The 13,236-nt window shown below is 36.3% G+C and overlaps 1 protein-coding gene across 2 annotated transcripts in view; it reads left to right on the plus strand.

Annotated features, from left to right (window-relative positions):
- The window catches only part of LOC107084154 (sodium/calcium exchanger 1-like), a 132,263-nt gene that overhangs the window by 105,462 nt on the left and 13,565 nt on the right, over positions 1-13,236 (plus strand). For both annotated transcript variants that reach the window (XM_015373855.1, XM_015373856.1), the window contains exon 12: positions 9,000-9,106. In XM_015373855.1, the coding sequence (XP_015229341.1) occupies positions 9,000-9,106 (107 nt within the window). The remainder of the gene's footprint in view (positions 1-8,999; positions 9,107-13,236) is intronic.

Genomic DNA, 13,236 nt, shown 5'->3' on the forward strand with positions numbered 1-13,236 from the left:
TTAGTGGCAATTCTTGCATTTTGGTTCCTCTCAAGGTAACATTCAAAATAATTTATCAACTTATTAATGACATGATCATTGTTAATATTACAACTGAACTCAAAAAGGGAGTATTTTCTTTTTACCATGTCTGCAGCTGTTTATTATGTACTGTGAAAGTTTGATCTTTGCTGATCACATTCTTTTCATTGTTCACTTAGGGGAGCCAACCAGAGGAGTGCACTGCATTGTTTTTGAAATATTGCTTTTAAATATTTTTACAGCCCAGTCTCAGCCAATAGAAGAGTAAGAAAAATGAAACGGGCACATAAATCAACCTTTACTCAAATAAATGAGTTGTTGGTCCTAGCAGCCCCCTTTAGATGTCCTGTTAGGAAAGTATGGAGCCCTTCTTCCTATTGGCACACAAACATAGTGCGTCTGATGGTTGCAAATCAAAAGTTAGAGCTGAAGCTGGAGGAGCATGGGAAGAAAAGAGATTGGAGATAAAGATATAAGGAGAGGTTTTGTCCATTAGGTAATGCAGTGAGTTCCCAACTAATCAAATCAAGCTGTTGTTCAATCATTTCCTTATAAGCCATCAGGCTGCAAGGACAGAAACTTCCCCATTACACAAAATTAAAAATCCTGTTGAAGCATTATGTGAACAATATTTCTGCTGGCCTTTTTTCTGTTCTGGAAGCACAAGTGTTGGCTGAACCTGGTGGAGTATGTGGGTGTGTGTCTGTGGTCGTTGTCAGGCTGTTGACAGGCAGCAGCGTTGAGAACAGAAACTTTCCAGGGAGCAGATGTCAAAAAGTAACAAGGCAGAAACATGACGGAGATAAGACAGAAAAGAGGGGTGAAGATAAAGGTGGGAGAGGAGTTATGTTTCTGAGAAAAAAATTATTAATGAGGAGCCGGCAAAGGCTCTATGCTACGTGTTGTGTTGGCCTATATTTATATCTACCCTGTTTAAAGGCAGCCAGCGCCACAGAGCAAGGGTGCTTTTACTAAGCTTAAATTAACCTTTGGATTTGCAACTGTTCTTTTTAAAGACATCAATTTTTTTTATCAGTTTGAAAGCTTTGTAATTTAGAGAAAATGTTCTTACTTATTTAATAGAAATATTTATTCTTTTACTATCACAGTAAAAGCAATTTTCCAAACACTACACAGCTGTCAACAGCCTGAAAAGTAGGCAGGATGTTTTAATGTGTTTTTGCCAAATTTAGACAGCTTCATTTGAATATTACAGCCAAAATCAGCACCTTTATGAAGTTGTCTTTCAGCTGTAATTTTCTTCTTTTAGCTGGACAATGCTGGCACCTTATATGGAGCTATGCTGCTATAGCTCTTCTAAACCTGTCATAGGTATTTACTGCATACCTGGGTTATAACAAGTGTTTGTTCGAACAGCTTTCACCTGTCTTCGAACTTAAAAATATTTCCTCTGATATTAGAAAGCCAGTTTTGTTTATACGACTGCTAAATGTATAGCATCTTCATTTTGGAAGATTTTGAGATGACTTTGTATAAAAATGCCAATCGGCTTGACATGATAATTGTCATGGTGGGTTTCTGGTTACTAGCCCACATGCAGAACACACTCTGAGACAGGGGAAAAAGTTAAAAGGTTTATTGAAAAAACACACAGGTTTAAACACTGAACAGGTTCTGGGAAAATCTGGTCCAGGACTGGTCACGACAGATCTTCACTGCAGAGGGAGACAGAATGGTTAGCAGTAGTCCTGGTAATCTTGCTGGTTAAGTGAACGCAGGTTTGTACCTGTTCTGAGGTTTGAGCAGAGCAATTGAGGGGGAAACCTGGAGGGTCCAGAGGCTGACGGCAGGCTGAGGGCTGACAGGTTTGATTCTCCAGGGTTCTTCCTTGATAAGACAGACTGGTTTCAGACAGGGAAACTCTTCCAGAGTTTCTGATCTCCTGGACTCCTCAGTAGTCAGACAGACAGGTTTCTGACAGAGAAACTCTTCCAGAGCTTCTGTTTTCAGACAGGTTCTTCCTAGAAGCAGAGAGGACAAGAAAAGGTTAGCTTCAGGTTCAGGTAATCAGGGAGTCTAGGTTCAGGCAGGCAGATTGGCTCAGACTTGCTAACCATAACTGGCAAACAATCTGGCATCGGAGTGTTGTCCACAGCCCACTTAAGTACTGGTCTCCTGATGAACAGATGAGAAGCAGCTGGTGAAGTCAGCTCCAGCTTCAGGAGATCCAGTACGCCCTCTGGTGGAGGAAGGTAGACAGCACCCCAGATCCCAACAGAAGAAAAAACAATCAGGAAGCGATCCTCGGCGCCCTCTGGTGGGCAAGCCTCTGGATCCCTCCAGTGTCTGCAAATATTTGATTTATAAAATCTCAAATAAAACATAATTACATATTTCGTGGTTTTAATATTGCTGACACTAAGTGCCTGGGCTTCATTAGTTGCTCTTGGAAAGTAGTGAATGATGACTCCCGAGTCTTTTCAATTGGAGCTTTGCCCAAAAATCCATCTAACTCAATAATCCTCACCAACTGCATCAATAAGTGTTAAAGAGCTAAACACTATTTGTATTTCATATACATTATTAATGGTGATGCAGAGCTGTTCAATGAATGTCTTTTTGCTGCAAAGTGAAAAAGGCTAGAAGTGGAAAAATTGGAAAAAGTGAACTGTTCAAACATATTTGGATGTGTTTTATATGCTTTGAACAACTTTTCTTTCATTTGATTAATAACATCTTCATAATCCAGCGTGTTTTGAGTGGGAACATGTTTTCACAGTAAGCTGCTTTTGTGCGTTGAGCTTTATTGTTTGTATGAAGGATGTACAGGTCACCTGTGAAGCATGAGCACATGTGAGGTTGGCCGCCTGCTCATATACACTAGAATGAGGTAAAAAATAGGGACATTGGTGTTGACACTTACTGTAGCATACATGCATTGGTGTTATATAATTTGTTTGCTCTGTATGTGCAGTGACTGTTTGTTGTATTGAGGACAAGCTTGGGTGTTGGACCACTTGAGGTGAAGTAAGGACACTTTGGTCCTGCATTTTTATTTAGAGGTCTTTTAGGTTTGGATTTAATAGTATATTTTTGCTCCTAGCTGTAATTGTTCATACTAGGAAGTAGATAAAAAGCTAATTGTTGAATTACGAAAGGAGTTTTAGCTTTAGAAAAAAAATGTTTTGTTTGTCGTCCCCCTGAATGAGCTCAGTGTGTACTGAGTCGTAACGCTCATATCTCAGCAGTGATAGAGCATTACTCACACTCGTCTTCAGGCATATTTACTCACTTCCTGTCTTGCACTCTTTCTCCCTAAATATCTGCTACCCCATTTTCTAAAAACGGTATTTTCTTGTCTTTTATCGCAATTTTTGACCATCCTCTTCAATCCCTACTCAACTAATTACTCATTAATCATCATTACTGTTTTTAGTTTAGGCATCTTTCCCTTCCAGTGGAGAACATAGTGGCAAAACGCAACCAGTATCAATTCAAATAAGCCTTACTTATTGTCATTTATATCCTCTTGATGAAATAAAATCAACTTTTCATCACATTTCTTTCTCATTAGCTGCTCCGGCTAACTATCAAATTAAGTTAGTACAAACATATAAACACTTCAAGATTTTGTAAACTAAGAGATGACTTTTTATTAGTTTAATCACATTATCTGTCAGTTTTTCTTTCCTCAATAATGTATCTTTCCACCTACTGCTCTAAGTTTATCATTAAATATATATATATATATATTTTTTAGAGATGGGTAAAATCAATTATTGTATCCATTCATGATGAAAATGTTTGGTGGTGATTTCAATCTCCACTTCTAATTGTCAGAAAATTCATCTAGCGTGAAGCTAAACTTTGATAACTTTTTGATCTTTAAAATTGATGTTTGTTGTTAAATATGTGAAATTTTAACACCAACAGATTTCATTAACCAAATATTTTATGGCAGAAGACACAGCTTTAGAGATATTTACAGTAAATAGCTCACATAGTCCACCATAGTGAAAACTGTTCCTCCAGCATGTATTTTATAAACCATGTTTAACTACTCAGGTCTGATTTTTAGGAAGGCCCTGCATCATACAGACGTCTTTTAACATTTTATTCTCTCTCTCTTGTCGAAAGCACCATTACAAGTACAAAAATAAAGAATATTTCAACATTTCAATCGCACTTTCACAAAAATAAATTCCTCTAATTACACAGATTTCAAAGAAAATTGGTCAAACTGGATTAAACAGGAGGTGGATCCTACATGCTAAATTATCAATATAAAATAAAAATAAAAACAATTTACAGTATGTGCCTTTCAGACCAGAACAGAATAGTATTTTCCTCTTGAGTAGATCAGTAACGTTGCTGCAATGTTACCCATAATTCAGTTCAAATCCACTAACTGGAGTAGTCATGTCACCTTTAGTCACATTCAACTCAAAAACAGTAAATTAACTTACTAACATCAAATAGAATATTTATAAATTATATAACAATCCTAACCAAATACAAAGATTCGCACTCTAACAGTTACACCATGGCTTCATAAGCTGATTTTCAAGTTTTAAATAGAGCGTTCTCCCTAGAAGCAATTACAGTTTAATCCATTACAGTTTGAACTGATGCAAAAGTTATTGCAGGAAGATACAGGCCTAAATAAAAAATAACTGTTGCAGGTCCAAACTAATTACATGAAGTCCAATTCAATCCAATATAAATGCAAAATGGCAAAAAACTGACTCCATCGTCCCTATTCTATTAGTAAAGTTTTGTGTTTGAAATGCATCTAGTAAATTGCATTAAATCTTCATTTTGATTTGCCCATTGTCCATTCGCAATGCCGTTTTGCTATTGTTCCATCAAGCTTTGTTCTCTTATGTCAGTAGAGTTATGAAGTCACTCAATATAGCTTAAAAAACTCTTACTCAGAAACGTACCTACACCAAGAAAATTGCCTCTCCTTTTTATAGAAAACATTATAGTCATTACATTGTGTCTCGAGGTACGTATAGACTCTCTTCCCTCAGCATTTCAAAAGAAAATTTAAGAGCTAGAGCCTTAAGCAAAAGCTGCACAGACCAGCATCTCTAAGAAGCTATTCAGACAAAAAGTATTGCAGAAAAACTTTAGTCACAATAGTGTTCCACTTTTCAAAAGCAGCAGGATTATGCTGATTCAGATTTGGATCATCTCAGACTGAAACTGGAATGGTGTGCTACACAAGAAGGATTTGCGACATAAGCTCATTGCTAAAGAAGTTGAGTTTTCAGAGTGCTTTAACCAAACAAATTCATTGAAAGTTTAGTGGAAGAAAAAGGGTTGAAGAAAGAACAGGTGCATTGGTAATATAGTTAACGGAAAACTTAATATGGTTGTAGTCACTGGACTATTTGTACAGCAAAGCAAGCATAAATTCTTATGAGGGTGATTCTCATAAGTTTATTTTTGGTTAAAAAAAAATAGGCTAAACTGCAGATAAATCTAGAGAAGCAGACAGTTAAAGTAATTTGCATCTAGTCACACTAATGTTAAAGAGTTCAAACAAATAAATCAAGTGGTTGAAATAAACTTTTTTTTTTTTTTTTTGCTTAAATGCTTTTTAGTTTTGGAAAGACAGGGGAAAAAAATTAAGGTTACCCAAGGTTGGAGTCATGCTACCTCCAGCTGCAATATTTAATGACAGTAAGTTAATATTACAATAGAAAATGTGAAGTTCTAAATAGTTGGCATATCTGGTCTCTTCTTAATGCAGCGGCAGGTTTAAGGTCTTCGGTTTTCTGATTTAAATATTTAAATGTTTTTCAGCTTTGTTGAGTTTTTTTTTTTTCATGGGAAGTTGCATAAAAACACGTCCAGACAATTTTATTCACAGCTGCTGTGACAGCTCACCAATACAAACAATGTGTCTCCACCTCTGTCACAGACACACATTCTTTCCGACTCTCTCTCTCTGTTTCTCTCAGCTCAACCAAACCCTATTTGGAGCATTAGAGGAAGTATGGCTGACAGTGAGGAACATTGGGAGAAAAATAATCTGGTTGAGGCACATTTGCACATAGAAATGGATGACATGACCTAGAAAGCATAAATAATAAAATATATTTACATATAAACCAATGAATTATGCACTGCAGCAGCCTTTACAGTCAACACATTCCTTCTCAAATATCCGTTGGTTTGTATGTGTGTTGCTTTAAATGCCATTTAAATGCCTTTTATTTATTTTTGTGTCTTTCTCAGTAATATTTCTTAATCCATACAATTGACATTATTTATCTCATAATTATTTAGTTTTTTCAATATTTTTTGTATTTTTAATATAAAATTAAATCATTTTTTTCTTGTTTATTTTTCTATATTTTATTTACTCTTTTGGGACTTTTTTCCCCCCCTTTTTTCCCCTGTCTATAACTTAACACTGATATTTTGTTTTTGGCTCCAACACAGTAAACTTTGCAGCGTTTAATTAACATTTTAAGAGTTAAATTTAACATCAGTGCTAGTGGATTATTGATAAATGAACTTTCTACAAAGTGTATATCTTACTCAATTGTTGTTGTTATAACTCTAAAAGAGTCAACATACTTCTTCACCGTATATTTAACTCTGTGGAATTTACTGTGTACCCCTGAGCTTTTCCCCCTTGTAGCAACATTGGTGTGAACATGGATTTTTTTTTTTATGTAGGACTTTTTGACTTTTTTGTATATTTTCTAAACCTTTACTCCTCTTTTTGAAAGACAAATAAGAGCCTTTTCAACAATACTTAAATTAACAGCTAATAGCTGACCATTTGGCATACAGCAAGTGATAAAATGAAACATGATGAGTCTCTTTCCAAGGACAGGGACTTAAAAGATTATTAAGATTGTGGTGGATAGGCATAGTTTTGATCACGTGGTGTCAGCAGTGATTTGTAAGATCACCTGTTTTACTCACCTGGGGAGTTTCAGTGAGTGGATGATGGGGGATGTCTACTTTTTGCTGAACGCTTTAAGTTTTGGATGTTTTTTTGTTCTCCTTTGCGTTTGATCATGGCTTGAACCTGTGGTTTCGTTTTTTTTTTTCTTCTGTATGCTGGATTGCATGTTTTGAAGATCAATAAAACAAAAGGATCTTAACTGCTTTTATAGTGAGCGTGTTAACAAGGATTCCCCCAATCATCCACTCTGCGACTCAGTTTTGAGTGTCACCAATAAAGATGTTGAATCTTGTTATATATTTCAAATTACAGTACTTCTTCTTTTGTTGTTGTAAATCAATTGTTTAACTTCACAAACTGCTGTCACGGCCCCTGTCAAAGAATTAAATTGAAGTAAAAAAAAAAACTAGAATCAGCCAAATCCAAAAATGTCAGAAAAGCCTTCAGAAACCCTGAACAGTTATAACTGAGCTTAACATTTTATTACAATAAATTCTGGCTTCTTTAAATATAATATCAAAAAACAACTAAATGAATAATCAAAGGTTAAACCCTTGCTCACAGTTTTATTGTTTTGAATCACTACCTGCATCAATAAGAGGGCTTCCTATGGGGGAGGATTTTTTTAACATTTTGAAAAGATAACCCACATTATTTTATGGCATTCATTAGTTTAAATTGAACATTTGGGCTTTTATTTCATCCATCTTTCAGTAGCAATCAAACTAATATCTCCCACTTTTTGCCTGTTGTCAAAGCTTTCTTTTCTCTAAGTTATTTCTTAAAGCTGCATTTCTGTAAGCATTTTCTCACTGTTCCTTGTGCTGTATTTTTGACTTGCTAGACCTAGGGTGCCTGTAATTAAAATAAAAACAAAAGCGGCTGCTGAGCTGTGCAACGTACTTCAGCTTGAGAAAAAATATTTTAGGACCTAGGAGATTTAACCCTCTCTCACAGTGTTGAACTGTCAACAGGTTAGGGTTAAATGAACTCAATGACCTTCCCCTTATGCCCAATGGCTTCCACAGAGTTGAATGAAGGTCAAAGGAATGCACGCTCAACTAGAAGATCACCACCTATTGTCAGCAACTGGAATCCATCTTGTGGAGTGTATAGTGTTTGCAAATGCCTAAAGAATCTCTTGGTAACATTCTCTTGTTTGTACAGTAGATGTGCTGAATAAATGCAAGTTCCAGGTGAAGGCTGTTCTGGGATTGTTATATGCTGAGCTAGGGGGTGCATTGGGTTGTCGGGGTCCTAAGTTTAGTGTATAGGGATCAGGTATCTGGTTCAATATGGAAGTGTGCCAGCTGGGACACCCTGTGGCCTCAGGGTTAGGTAGAACAGTCTGGTTAGGTGTCCTAAATCAGGAGCAGGTGTGATAAAGGACTTAGGTTTAGGTTCAGGGTGGCTTACTAAAGGCAAGTATGAAGAACACTTACCTGTAAGGGGAGTATACGGTCAAGCAGGTCGATCACAGCAGACCACTTTTCTTCAGAGCTGCACATGACCAAACTGCTTGACCATAATGCCTCCCCTACCAGGTAAGTCCAAAGCTTACAGCACCTGGTGGACCTGCTGGTCTCCCATCCAAGTACTAACCAGGCCCGATCCTCTTTAACTTCCAAGATCAGACGAGATCGGGTGTGTTCAGGGTGGTATGGCCATAAGCTGGGGAGTGGCTGCTTAGTGGATAGGGCATTGCTCTTGGAACCCAGAGGTTCTGAGTTCAAGCCCCACTACCACAGACTGCCACTCTGGATTCCTGAGCAAAAGACCCTTAACCCCACACTGCTCCCTGAACGCCCACAGTGGCAGCCCACTGCTTCACAAGGTGATGGGTTAAGTGCAGAGCTAAATTACTCCAATTTGACATCAATAAATTTAATTTATTAAGAACATCAGCTTTTACTTTTTGTTTTGTAAAGAAACCCAATGGTTGCTCTTAACCATCAGGAACCTTATTTCTTTTTTGTGATCTCATCAGACACCTGCCTGCCTCTTCACCTCCCTATAATGACACAGAGGGGCTCATTATTTTATGGATAGTCCTTCACTGAGTGTCGTCTTTTTCCTCTCTTATTAACAGGAAGGTAATTGAGGTGAAAATTATTGATGATGAAGAGTATGAGAAGAACAAGACCTTCACAATTGAGCTTGGGGAGCCTATTCTACTGGAGATAGGACAGAAACACGGTAGGTCTGCCAGTCTGACTGTTTTATGTGGTGTTGTACTGACAAAATGACACGAATCTAAAAGAATTAAGTGGAGGTTTTTATCTGTGGGGGGGACTTTAATATAAAAGTATATTTTGAAATTCTGAAAGGATGTGCTTTGGTCAAGATATTAACTCTATAAATATAATTTTTCTGGGTTTTTTTTAGCAGTTGCAAACTTTATCATTTTCAATGACTACCTGACCAAGTAGCAGCCTGCAAGGCAGATATAAGTAATACAATAGAGAGGGGAATTTGCAAATAATTGCATTCCCCTTCATTTTTTCAGCTGTTTTCTGTCTGCTATTTCTTGTTTTTTTCACTGGATTAATAAAACACATATTTTGTGATTTATGCATATGCAAACAAGCCTGCCAAGGCAACTAGATCAGTGCAGTATTGCTATTCACAAAAGACCATCTAATGAGTTTTTGATTAAATTGATTCAAATATAAACTGAAAACACAGAGGTAAAAACGTGTTGTGAAACCATGACAAATTCTCAATGCAAAAACATCTCTATATATAATGTATGTGTGCTGTGAGAGTGTATGAAGGAGCTAATAAACAAATTTTAAATATCTTTCTTTATGTTTTATTTTCCCATTGGTCTGACATATAAGCTAAATGTGTGCATATTTCCTGTTTTAAATAAGGGGATGCTGCATAACTCCAGAGAAAGGGGTTTTTCATTGCACCGCTACCATGTGTTTGGTTTTTTAATTAAAAAAGTCAATTTAAAATTCACCCTCATTTAGCAGCACCATTTGTTCCCCTGTGTTTCTAACAGAGAGCATAACTCCTCCAGTCAGTGCATTTGCTCAAGAGTCTTTAGACCTGACTGTGGAAATAAAACTGTTCCTAGCTCAGGCATTCAGAAAAAAATATCTAGAAATATCTAGTTGCTTCTGTGGCTGCTTATGGCGCTGCAGCAGAAGTTTAGGGTGTATAATTACATATACACTTTACACTCAATCCTCAAACATTGTGTATTGACCTCAGGTATTTACAGTAAATAATATAAATCACAATGAAAATTCTTACTGGAGAAACATTATGTTTGCAACACATACTATGATCCCCTCAATGGCCTGGCTGTTAACTTCCTGCCTGACAATCTGTCATAGGTAGATTTAACTGTGTGAGGCCCTTGTCCCTCGGCACTGAACCTGTGCTTTTAAAGCCAGAATTTTAAAAGTTTCATAATGCTGGATCAAAAATAACTTTTAAACTGAGAGCTTTTTTTGTGCTCTATGTTCCAGACAGCAATCATCTTTATATGCAAACACAAACGTTGCTTTTTGTGACAGAAAAATTTTTTTTTTTCTGTCAATCTGTTTTTTTTTTATATACAAACTAAAATCCCAGACGGGAACCATTGCATTCACCGTTTCTTCTTCAATGTAAATCTGATACACAAGCGGCTTCACAAGTGTTAGTCCACTGGAAGTATTCAAGCTTACAAAACATCTCAGTGCGACTCCTGTTCACAAAGCTCAATGTTCATGGCTGAGGGACAAATTACAGCCAACGTTGCACCAGATGAAGAGATTTAGAGCCAATAGAAGTGAGTTAATGTCTGAAACAGAAAAAAATCTCTGGTGAGATGTATTGCAACATTGAGTGTTTGTCTTATTAACCAACTTAAGGAGAATAGGCAACCTCCGTAGTATATATGGCTTAATTGAAGAGATGTTGCATGTTGAATCGAAAATGTTACACTCTGAAGAGAAAGTTAGGTTTGTTAGGATTCTTTTTGCGCATTGATGCTCAGGTTTACACAAAAGAGTGGACAAATAGAGAAATAGAGTACCTCTTCATGCTTTGGCGTAATGGCGGTCCGCTAGCCAAACAGTGTATGACTTACGCTTAGAGTCTAGGCAAATAATGTATTGGGGGCACGTACGCATAATGTTTGATTGCGAATGTTTGCGAAGTAGATTGGCTAATCTTTTGTAGGCCCCACCATGGCCACAGTTTATACATTTTAATTTTTCGGGGGGGACCATAAGTGCACGAATGTCATTCGTCAATTAAGTCATTTTAGATGAATCTGGACACTTAATTTCTGAGAAAAGTCCTTTTTCATGCTCTTAACATTATATTATAACACAATTATAAGAATTTCCATGTACAGTTAATTTCAAACTTCTACAGGTTTCATAAAAGTTTAATAAAATATCGGGTTTCTAAAAAAAAAAGAAAAAAGAAAAAAATAATAATCTGATGGTTAAATAACCTAAATAATGTATAAAAAATAATACGTATTTGTGTTGCTATGCTTATAGGTTTGTTTAATCCATAATCTAGGTAGAAAAAAGGGTTTTATCACCTTGATTTAAATGCTATTAATTACTTACAGACCCTGTAATTAACCTGACTGAAACTTTAGATGAGCTCCAGATCTAATTTTAAAGCATAAAGCATGTAGAACGTTTAGGTTCTACATGCTTTATCATTTTAGCAGTATTGTTTTTTCAGTGTATCAACTAAATATTTTACGCTTAAGCTAAATGGAACACTCTTTGAACTAAACATGGCTTTTTGGGCCTTACCTATGCTGTTCACCAGGTAGATTGCTGGTTTACAGTCAGGATGTTGGACCAGAAAGAGCAACAGCCCGGGGCGTGTTTCACTGCAGACAAATATAATTAGTTTTACAACACAGTGTCTGACATTTGAACGCGCTCAGCCACACACCTACTGTAAGACATGCTCGGCTTTCCAATTACAGCAGAAAAACACTGATAACAGTTCAAGGAGTAATTGTTCAGAGTGAGTGAGGACACAGATTTCAGGAAAGTATGTAGCAGCGAATGATCTGACGCACTAATGAGGCAATAGAAAGGTTGGAGAACCCTTAAAGTATATGTCCATTTGTATATGCAATAAAAATATAATCTTAAGAGTCTGGATTTCCAATTTGGCCTATGACAGTGAAAAATAAAATCCATTTTCCCGCTGCAGCCTCCACTGATAATTCCCACTGTGAATAAATTAAAGATGGTGAAAAAAAACTCTGAATAATACATGAAGTTTCTTCAGCTGCTGTGTAAAATCGGAAGAATCAGAAGAATTTTTGACAAGACTGCTGTAAATGCTGCAGAGTTTGGCAGCTTAAACCCAGTTAGTAGTTTGACTAACTTTCCAGCTTATGGAAATGAAAATTAGTTTCCCAGCTTTTCAAGATATTTTAACCCATTTATTAAATATTCAGAGAGGGCAACTAATCACAGACAAAGATACAATGTCTTTCTATGAGGATGGAAATACCTTATAATAAAACTGGCTGCTATAAAGAAGGCGTCAATGAGGTTTTTGGTTCTTCTTGAGTTCTTATCTGAATCAGATGTACAAAATATTTTAAGACATTAATTTTTTATTAGTACTAACAGTAAAACATAACAATAGAAAATATAACATGTATTTTCTTTAGATTTTGTTAAAGTGTTTTTTCAGGGGTTAAGGAGGCTTTTTGTGTGTTTAAAAAAAAAAAAATCTTTTAAAAGCATTTCTATTTGACCTATAATGACTAAAACTAAAATGTTTGGATCCGCAGACTGACACCTCAGTAGTTCAGCAATGATGCATCTATAAGGTTGTAGCGTAATTTCCTTCATAACATGGATTTTATCAGAGATGGTAAAAGTACTCACTTTCCGTACTTGAGTAAAAGTACAGATACTTGTGTTAAAAAATACTCTGTTACTTTTACTTGAGTAAAGAAGTTTAATCAGTACTTCCACTTTTACCAAAGTACAGACTTGTAAAGTTACTTAAAGTATAAACGTAAAAGTAGAAACCTCTTTTTTCATGCCATTGCCTACATTTTAAATGGATGTCTGCCAATAGGACTAGATCTCCGTTGTGTTCATTTTCCATCATCTCGTTGTCCATGCTACTATGCTAACGCCACCGCCACCAAGCTGCAATGATTTGCCGCGAATGAATACCGCCGAATCTGTCGATTCATCTTGTAGTGGTGCGTCAAATGCAACGTAGATTCCCATCCAATTAGATTGAATTTGGTATTGATGACGTTAAAAATAATAACCGTAACTCCATTGAAATGATTCAAGACTACAGTAACGAGCCAATTTTTTAAAATG

Source organism: Cyprinodon variegatus, unplaced genomic scaffold (genome assembly GCF_000732505.1).
Source record: "Cyprinodon variegatus isolate N-32 unplaced genomic scaffold, C_variegatus-1.0 Scaffold93, whole genome shotgun sequence".
Classification (NCBI taxonomy): Eukaryota; Metazoa; Chordata; class Actinopteri; order Cyprinodontiformes; family Cyprinodontidae; genus Cyprinodon; species Cyprinodon variegatus.